Genomic DNA, 10375 nt, shown 5'->3' with positions numbered 1-10375 from the left:
TGCTTGACTCTCCCAAGAGAATTCAAAATGATCAGCCTGCAATTTATCAAACTACATCTGCAAAGAAAGCCTACCCAATATCTTATATTTTCTCCTATAACCACAATGTCCCCCTATCAGAGGGCCAGCAGTTTGAGTGATAGGATCTCCCAAAGTGCCTCCCATCTCAGTCAATCATCCACTGAACCCAACCAGTGTGCCGGACCAGAGAATCTCCCACTCCAAACATTCCAAATCCAAGTGTCAATCAACAGCAGAGTTCGACAGGAGCAAGGAGAATACTAGTCTCCCTGCCAGAGATTCAATGATCGTCACTGAAAACAACACTTCAATCTTTTAAACATTGACTATATGGTAATGACTATATGGTAACAAAGGGGGAAATAAATTAAAGTGCAGCAAGCTAACATCCATCACACCCTGTGCTGAACTTTCACGGGTTGTCTCAAAGATATTGCAGTTTTCAGCTGCTTTGGCAAGGGGTGTTAGGATGGCTGTTTGCAGCTACCATCTCTATCATCTTCCTTTCAGATGCATTCGCTCTTTAAATTTCAACCAATGGATAGATAAAGTCACAGAAGTCGGGGCTCAGCCCTTTCCATGGATGGCATTTTAAAATCCTAGCTAAAATATCATTTTGTCAGAACTCCATGCTGTTTGGCACAATCCATTCATCAGAGGCACTTTCGGGTTCAGGAATAAGCCACTCCCTTGTTCCCCCTTCCCACCACCCCACCCCTCCCCACCCCCACCTCAAGAATGACCTTTGAAAAACATATATCCAGGTGAAAATAACAGCATGATTCCTTGGGTTACAACACACCAATTTAAATCGACTTGAAGAAGCCAAGTGGCTCACTCTATTCCAGACAGCAAGCCAGTGCCGGATATCGTACCTTGCTTTGCTCGAGGGCTTTTGCCCATGCCAGTGGATCTGGAGGGGGTAGGTTGTGGCTCATCCTTGGCTGGACATTTCTCTGCTTCCTGCTCCTTGGCGAGACTTTTCTCCCCACCTTCCTCCTTGGCTGGACTCTTCTCCCCTTCCTCTTCCTTGGCGGGACTTTTCTCTGCTTCTATCTTAATGTCGGTAGCTAGAGAATATAAAGGAACATTCACATGAGTTTTCGATATTTGTCATTATTGTTTTCAGTCAATGTACATAGCTAACATCCCCAGTGTACACTCAACACTCCATGCCCGCCATGTAATGCCAACCTCTTCCAGTCAGTGCACACAACCATGATACTGTCCTAACACTCTGCAGGCATGACCCTCAGCCACCACAACCCAGGCCCTTATGACAGTCCTGTTCTTATGCCCCCACCTTGACCCTGGTGATGGAAGCCAAAGTCCATCATCGCAGGTCACCAAATCCAGGTGGAAAAGGGTGATTGAACATTGGGTCCATTTGGAAATAGCGAATAGGTAACAGCAAACTGTGTTTGAAGAGGTTGGAGATTGTCAGAGGGAGGGGAGCCTGAGTGAGCAAAGCAACTTCCAGTTGTGTGGTCTTGGGAAAGCAGGAGATGGTTTGAGAAGTGTCAATCCGGAGTGAGGAAGGGATAAGGCAGAGAGTGGAGACTGTACACTCAGAGCTTAGAAACTAGAGGAGCAGCAAGTTCAGAGGCGGACTGGCCATAGTAATATTTATAAAACAAAAGGGTCAATTCCGCAATGGGACATTCTGGGAATGCTGGTCACAGGATCCAGTGAGTGGAATCAACCTGTTCAACTCTGAAATCCGGGAAGGTTTGAAATTACATTTCAGGAGGCTCTACTGCCAATGAACAAAGGAAGCTATTTAATTTGCTGCAGGCTCACTGTTCTGTGCAAAACTTCTCCAATGTTTCCAACTTTAAGGACTGGATTTTCAGTCTGATGTAGGAAACAGAAGTTGGGCCTATTTCTGGGCCCTGAACCTGTCCCCGGGGAGCTGGGCAGGAAAGAGAGGAAAAGTCATTTGTTGGGATTCTCATGGGGGCTCCCAGGGGACAGGAGACAATTTCTTCGTCCAATTATGGATGAAGGGCAGGCTCTCAAAGCTGAAGGGTCAATCAGAGGCCTTCCAGAATGAGGGGAGGAGCAGGCTGTAATGAAAGGTAAGAGAGAGGACACTTCAACATGGGGGCATCCTCTGAACAACTTATTAAATCTTTAATTCAGAAATAAGAATATTCCAGTCGCCTCCTTTAATTGTCCCCAATTAGGTTCTTAATGAGCCTGGTTGGATGCTCGCCACATGTGGGGGTAGCACTGCCGACCCCGATCCTGTCTCCACCAAAATGGTCTGGTGCCGGGATGGAGCCAGTGATCCAGGCCCCGGCTGGGGGACCAAAACTCCAGCCCAATAAGAGTGAGCTTTGGCTCAGCAGGCAGCATTCTCACTTCTCGGAGTCAGGCGCCCCACTCCAGAGGCTTGCGTAATCTAGGCTTATACTTTTTGTGCAGTACTGAGGGAGTGCTGCACTGTTGGAGGCTGTCGTCCTTTGGATGAGATGCCAAAGTGAGGGCCCATCTGCCCTGCCAGCTGGGCATAAGAGACTCCATGGTACTGTTTGAAGAAGAGCTGGGGATTCTCCCCCAGCGTCCTGGCCAATATTTATCTCTTAAACAGCATCAGTAAAATAGATGATCTGGTCATTATCACGTTGCTGGTTGTGGGATCTTGCTGTGTGAATGTTGGCTGCCAGATTTCATATATTACAACAGTGACAACATTTCTGAAGTACTTTATTGGCTATAAAGTACCGCAGGACATGCTGAGGTAGTTACATAAATGGAAGTCTCTCATTAGAAGTGCTGTCACCAATAAAACAGGCGCTGGGGTCAAACCAGTGGTCTCACTTTTTAAAATGGCTTCTTACAGGGCCTTTAGCCTGGTTACAGTAGTTTATCACTTTTGATTTCCTCCCTCCCTTTGACCCAGTCCTTCATTTGACAGCTTGATCTGAATTTTGAGTGCTGCAGTTGCTCAATTGTGATTTATCACATTGCAAGTCTTTAGTTTTGTCTCCTGCAACAGACTTGCTGTCAGCTGGTAGGAAGCAAAGTCTTCGGCATGGGGATTCCAGCAGCGCTCCTCAATTCCAAGCAGGAAGAGGAGGAAGTGATGGACGAAGGCGAGTTGCAGCCAGGAAAACATGTGCAGCAATTGCCAGCTGACAGGAAGTTCTTTTAAGTGACAAGTCTGACAACCAAACATCCTTTATACCATTCATAATGCTTTAATTTAGCCAATTCTATCCCCACCATTATCATCCACTTGATCTATGGATGCCAACTTTCCAGGATTGTCCTGGACTCTCCAACATTAAAGTTTAATTTCTAAAAATTTAATTGCTATGAGCAACCAGGAGAGAAAACGTGGGTGGGATTAAAATAAAGCAGCCGCACAAAGATTGGGAATTGGAAAAAGGCTGATAATCAAGATTCATCCAATTGGGGAAATAGAGTCTATTCACTGTCCCATTGGTGGAGGTCAGTATTGCATCATGAGAATGGACAGACCAGATGACCGACAGGAAGAGTGTGGAGTGGGGGTGGGGGAGATCATGTGATGAAACTCCTGCAATACACCTAGTGTTGGCTACGCTAACTGTACCACAACTGCCTTGTATGTCTATTTACCTATCTTCAGCAACCTTAATGAGCTTGCTGAGATTGCACAGAAGGTAGTTTGCTCTAGGTGATCATATATTTCTTGAACCTTACCTACAGCTGCTTATAGAGGTCCTGTCCCCCATTGGAAGAGCAAACAACAAGGAAAGAACCTGCATTTATATAGCACCTTTCCCAACCTCAACCTTTCAACATCCCAAAACGCTTCACAGCCAAATAAGTCCTTTTGAATTTTCACTGCTATAATACGTGGCAGATAATAGCTGCACAGCATGGTATCGCAGTGACAGAATGCATAATTCTTTAATAAAGCACTCATGAATAAAATTGTTTCCTTTAGATTAAAACTCATCAACATTTTCAGCCCTGTTGCTCTTGGCCCACATCGCTTACTTTGTGAAATGTTAAAGTGGTATTCTGCATTGTGATTCTAGATAATGAATGCTGGTGAGCTATTCAACCATGGTAGTCATCACAGCTACACCTAGTCTTGGGATACACAGTGTGCAGACTTGAACAAGAGCGTTGGCTGTCAGGGGGTAATCTGCAGCTCCCAGGTCGAAATCAGCCAACTCAACTCAAGAGCAGGAGCTGAACCAGTGACCTTCTGGCTGAATGCCACGCTCAGTAGTGAGCTCCTGAGCCACTGGGGAAGCTCAGCTAATTATTAATATATAGGAGGGAGAAGAGCTATACATCATTTGACATGCTGCTGCGTACAAGAGGCTGGTACCAGTAATTTTTGTTATGAAGCTATCCAATTGTTGAAAGAACCCAACTGGTTCACTAATTTCCTTTAGGAAACCTGGAGAAGAAAGGACTCCAATCCCACACCTACAGAGCTGAGTCAGGAATGATCTTAGCAAGCCATTTCATCATATCAAAACTGCTGCAGTTCAAGAAGGCCAACCACACCCAGCCAGGGTAATTAGGAATGAGTAATAAATGCTGGCCTTGCCAGGGACACCCAAAACCTGAAACTTATATTTATTTGTAAATTAAATAATCAATTCAAGTTTTTTTTACACATTCATTGGACGGAATTTAATCCTAGGCCTCTCCTTGGGAGCACTGACAGCAGCTGCATTAGCTGGCATCTCTTAGGGGGGGAATGGCAGGCGGCAGGATTTCCTACCTCCCTGCTCGCCTCAACACCCCCCACCCCCCACACCCCCAAACCACACCCCCAAACCACCTCCCCCCCCACCATCCTTGATCTTGGAGGAGGCACTCCATTTTCCAGTGATGTGCCCAAGAGGCATTTAATTCCGGTGGGCCTTCCTCAAAGGAGGCGACATGGGGCTCTCAAGCAGAAAGGTGAGACTACCTTCACTTCCATTAAATACCACCTATATAGTATGAAGATCGACCCCTTTAATGTGGAGTAGAGTGTTGAAAAACGGACCAGATTTCAAAACATGAGCAATTTGAACCTTATAAAATTGGAAGCAAGGTATGATTGTCTTATACTGCTATGCCAATAATAAGGTACATTTCTACAAGCCCCACTGTGAAGTCTGTCCCAGAGGGCCTTACTGAGTCACTCTGCCTGATTTCAAAGGCACGAGATCACATTTGGAGCCTGCCACCAGTTCTGATTTATATCTCTGCATTATTCTGATTGGGCAGGCGCCAATGAAGTTTTTTTGTGCCTTTCTCTCTCATTCGCTGAGGCCTGTCTGTAGGCCCTGATTATACTCTACCTAGTTTTCCACCACCTTGACATCAGCATTCATTCTTCTTTCTGCATGAAACTTTAAATAGGGACCACAGTTTTGATAAATCCCCAGAATCACAGAGTCCATTGCCTCCCACATGAACCAACTCTTGATAAAAACAAAAAACTACTGCGGATGCTGGAAATCAAGGGCCCAAACACTCCTTTCAAGTGAAGCAGCATTTCACTTGCATTTCCCCTAACTTAGTCTACTGCATTCGTTGCTCCCAATGCGGTCTCCTCTACATTGGAGAGACCAAACGCAAACTGGGCGACCGCTTTGCAGAACACCTGCGGTCTGTCCGCAAGAAAGACCCAAACCTCCCTGTCGCTTACCATTTTAACACTCCACCCTGCTCTCTTGCCCACGTCTGTCCTTGGCTTGCTGCATTCTTCCAGTGAAGCCCAACGCAAACTGGAGGAACAGCACCTCATCTTCCGACTAGGCACTTTACAGCCTTCCAGACTGAATATTGAATTCAACAACTTTAGATCTTGAACTCCCTCCTCTATCCCCACCCCCTTTCCGTTTCTTCCCCCTCCCTTTTGTTTTTTCCAATAATTTATATAGATTTTTCTTTTCCCACCTATTTCCATGATTTTTAAATCTATAACTGTAATACCCTGTCAGTCTTTCCACCCCACCCCCACTAGAGCTGTACCTTGAGTGTCCTGCCATCCATTCTTAATTAGCACATTTTCTTAGATAATATCACCACCTTCAACACCTCTTTGTCCTTTTGTCTGTGACATCTTTTGATTATCTGCTCCTATCACTGCTCGCTTGTCCCTACAACCCCCACCACCCAACTTCTCCCCCCCACCCACCCCCCACCTTAAACCACCTTATATTTCACCCCTCTCCTAACTTTACTCAGTTCTGCTGAAGGGTCATTAGGACTCGAAACGTCAACTCTTTTCTTCTCTGCCGATGCTGCCAGACCTGCTGAGTTTTTCCAGGTAATTCTGTTTTTGTTTTGAACCAACTCTTGCCCTGTTAACCTCAATGGTCAATCACCTCCCAAAAACGTGGTTTTATTTCAAACTTAACTCTTTCAGATCCATCAGAATAGCATCAGTGATGACACTGCATTCACTACAATGTGAGATCTTAAAAGCTAATCTTCTACTTAAACATGTTAAATAAAAATTGAATACAGTAATGGACGGCGGTCATGCTGTAAAGAGAATATCATTTTTCCTAATATTACTGTGGGATACTGTGATGCAGGCTTGTGGGGGCTGTGTGTGTGTTGTGTGTGTATGTGGCTGATTTAATTAAACTAAAGACAGTCCGGCTGCAAGGTTTAAATCATCAAAGGCTTAAATGTAAAAGCAGGCATTTTGAAATGCAAATAGGTGAGCTAAGATGAGATCCCAGTAGATACAGGATGAATGGGAATTTGCATTAGGAGGTAAGCGAGGGGTGGATCGTTAGCTGTTGAATTTCAAAGAGGTTTTTCCAACTGGCAAACATTATAAATAAATAAAGCAAAGTTATTAAGTTTATTTTTCCCAAAAGTGCTGGCCATAATGACAATATGAAATATTTTTATATTCTGGGAAAGGTAACATCCAAAGAAAGTTTAGAAAAATGGGTTTAGAGATAAAAGGGAGAAAATATATTTAAGGGAAGATTGAATGCTATACGAGGCGAGTAGCCAAGTGAGATCTTGAAGAGCGTACTGTGAAGTAACAGCTTCTAGCCATCCCAGGGAAGTGCTTGCTTGTTCCAGAGAGCAAGGGTTTAATACAAGCCTTGGATTTCCATTGTCGAGTGAGAGGGAAGCTTGTGAAATACCTCCCTTATAGCAACAGTAGGTGCTGAATGTTTTATAGATTAAGAATCTGTTAGGACTGCTGCCTGAAAAGGGTGTTTATTTGTGAGTCTAGCTAAGTAGAAATCTTTTGGGAAATGTTGTAACACTAAATTTAACTATGCAACTGTAATCTTGTGTGTTTAAGTTTAATTTCTTTCGTTAATAAATGTTTTAATTTAATATTTAAAATCTCCAGATGTGGTAGTGGAATCGTTACTTCTGACTTCAGTACACACATACCTTCTCGTAATAAAAATGCAAATTGCAAATCCTGATAGCTTGGCCAAGTTTCCATTTGGGATTTGTTCAGCCCGGCAACTACCACCTGCCATATCATAACAATGCATTCAAAGACACAACATGGAAAACTAGCATTCAATAGATTTCATAATTTCTGGGCTGGTGTCAGGAAACAAATAATTCCAATCCCATAATACCTTAATTCCCTCAGAAGTATAACTCAATTATTAACATAGTTGTTATGAAGCAAGACGATCATCAACTGTTTCTTTGCTGGAGGAGTAAAGGATTTTTATTCAGTATGGGCATCGAGATATATGGAGCCAAAGCAGGTAAATGGAGCTGAGATCAGCCATGATCTTATAGAACGGCGCAACAGTCTTGACGGGCTGAATGGCCTACTCATGTTGTGATGCTCCTAGAAGAAAACACCATTCAGCTGATTACAGGCATTATCATACAGAAATACACCTTCACTCGGAACAGAATATGTTGTACACGCACTGTGCATGTGTGGTCAGGTGATAGGCAGAGTCATACACACAGAGTACGTAGTCCTCATTGTCAAGTAGCCAGCCTCTTCTTCATTGTGATGGCTCAAATATGGCAAGGACATTCCCCCCGTGGGGAATGAGGGAGGTACGGTGGTATTGTCACTGGACTAGTAATCCAGAAACCCAGGCTAATGCTCTGGGAATATGGGTTCAAATCCCACCATGGCAGCTGGTGGAATTTGAATTCAATTAATAAATCTGAAATGTAAAGCTAGTCTCGGTGATGGCAACCAGGAAAATATCATCGATTGTTATAAAAACCTATCTGGTTCACGAATATCATCCTTACCCGGTCTGGCCTATATGTGACACCAGGTCCAGGGCAATGTGGTTGACTCTTAATTGCCCTCTGAAATGGCCTAGCAAGCCACTCAATTCAAGGGCAATTAGGGATGTGGGTGCCAACGGCATCCTCATCCCATGAAAGAATAAAAAAAAACACCTGGCACTGGATAAAGTGTTGTGGCTGCTGCCAGGATATTAGCATGGTCAGACACCAACTGCACACTCAGGAAGTGGCAGCCTTTACGGTAGCCATGCATCACTCCACTAGTATGTAAAACCCGCAGACCACGTATGTGCAGTCGGCGATGCCCATTGGGAATCCTGCTACCCTCACAAAATCATCTGCCCACTCCTCCCAACTTCTCTGTGGTTAGAGAGAAGATAATGAATCTGCTCCCCTGGATGAGGGTGTGTCTGTCATCTCCCTGATGCAGCAATGCATGGCGAGCTGTGATATGTTGGCAGTGCCCCTTGCTGCTGCCTGAAGGATCCACTTGGTAGAAATTGAGGCTGGCAATGATCTTCACAGGCATTGGCACTGTTATCATTACCCTGCTCTGTGGCTGCTGGTCTGATTGGAACAGGTGATTGACTTTAGTGAATTGGGCTCTCCTCAGACACTGTTACTGGCTGAGGTGGAGGTAGGAGTTGTGCTCTCTGAAGACCCTTGGCGAGTACAGCCTTCTTATTGAGAGCCTTTCTCTTCCCCCTCCCTCTGCGTACAGCTTCCCCTCTCAGGTGCTTCCATCTCCTTGTCATGTTGCAGCCTAAGAGGAGCACACCGGAGCCCTCATGAGTGCTGGCAGACTTTCTGCTCACAGCCCTTCAGAGCCCTCTGCACCCCTTGTAAAATTTCAGCGACAGCTCCTTTGACTCCAATAACCTTCCAAAGTCATCACTGTAGACTTCACTAATGTTAATGTCATGTCAATTATATTGCTGGGGTTAAGAGAAACCCTATAAACAGGGGATAGCTAGGGCACTGGGTTGTGCGGGAGAAAAACTGTGAGGCTGAATAAGTCAATAAGCTTTCCCAAAAAAGAAAAACTATGTCTTGGTTTCCACTTCACCAGCCAGTTTGGATCCTATTAATAACTTACGTTGCAGCAGCAAAAGACAGTTAAAAACATGTAAAGAACTTATTTTTATGTTTCTTGGACCGTGGCTTTAAAACTGCCACGGCTGCAGTTTGAAAGACATGCTCATTGGTATAGGGTGAGGAATATATACAACATTGCTATCCTGGAACAGTGTGTGCCATAAAAGAACAGGATGATGCTGGAAAGGAGTCCTGGACAAAGGGGAACTGCCTGGTGACAGCATCTTAATTGGCTCCTGACCAGGTGACCAAGGTTTTATGTGGTAACAGTGCAGGCAGTATAGCTCCCAGCCTGCAAAGAGGGAAGACCTAAAACACCTCTCTCCTGTGTTTAAGATTCCAGTAAATCTGCCATAGTAGCTAGCTGGCTATCCCTTACATCTCTGTAACCTGCTTTCTCTGAAACCCCATGTCAAGAGGAAAAAGGGAAATATCACCATTAGAGACATTGAAAAGCAAATGTTTCAACCAGTGAACAACAAACTGAAAGTGCTGGGAGACCACATCGTGCATCAACAACAAACTGCAAGGAATTTGGAAGACATCAATCAAAATCAACCCATCTAATCCTATACTCCAGATTGGTGCTATTGAACTATTTTATCTCACCCTCAAAATCCATGTTTTGTGAGTCTTATTTGTATGTGTGTGTGTGCGTATATATAGGGATTTAAGAACAGGTAGAGTTTAAGTTATAGTGTTAGAAGTTAGCAGTTCATATTTCTTTCTTTTGCCACTAGTTAAAGGCAATTTGTTCAATAAACAGTTATTTACTTATTAAGTTTACACACCTGGTGCTTATATTCTGTTAACCTAAATTAAACAGTTGGGTAGAATTGGGGCAATCTAGTGGTTTGGTTAAACTTTTCACATTTGTCATGGCTCGGGGAACAGTGGGGCTCGATATTACAGCGCACTATCCCCAGTGAGTCGTGACAAAGTTTGGAGATTCGAGTCCGGGATATTTTGGAACAAAAGACAAAGATTGTAGATTTAGTAAGTAATAAGAGCTAAAATGAAACACCAGGTTTGTACTATCAAA

The 10375-nt window shown here is 44.1% G+C and overlaps 1 protein-coding gene across 4 annotated transcripts in view; it reads right to left on the bottom strand.

The window, feature by feature from the left end:
- Positions 1-10375, bottom strand: part of map7d1a (MAP7 domain containing 1a) — a 245899-nt gene that overhangs the window by 94838 nt on the left and 140686 nt on the right. For all 4 annotated transcript variants that reach the window (XM_078566934.1, XM_078566936.1, XM_078566935.1 and 1 more), the window contains exon 2: positions 897-1091. In XM_078566934.1, the coding sequence (XP_078423060.1) occupies positions 897-1091 (195 nt within the window). The remainder of the gene's footprint in view (positions 1-896; positions 1092-10375) is intronic.

Source organism: Cetorhinus maximus, chromosome 21, assembly GCF_964194155.1.
Source record: "Cetorhinus maximus chromosome 21, sCetMax3.hap1.1, whole genome shotgun sequence".
NCBI classification, from domain to species: Eukaryota; Metazoa; Chordata; class Chondrichthyes; order Lamniformes; family Cetorhinidae; genus Cetorhinus; species Cetorhinus maximus.
This window is presented reverse-complemented; position numbering and strand designations above follow the sequence as displayed.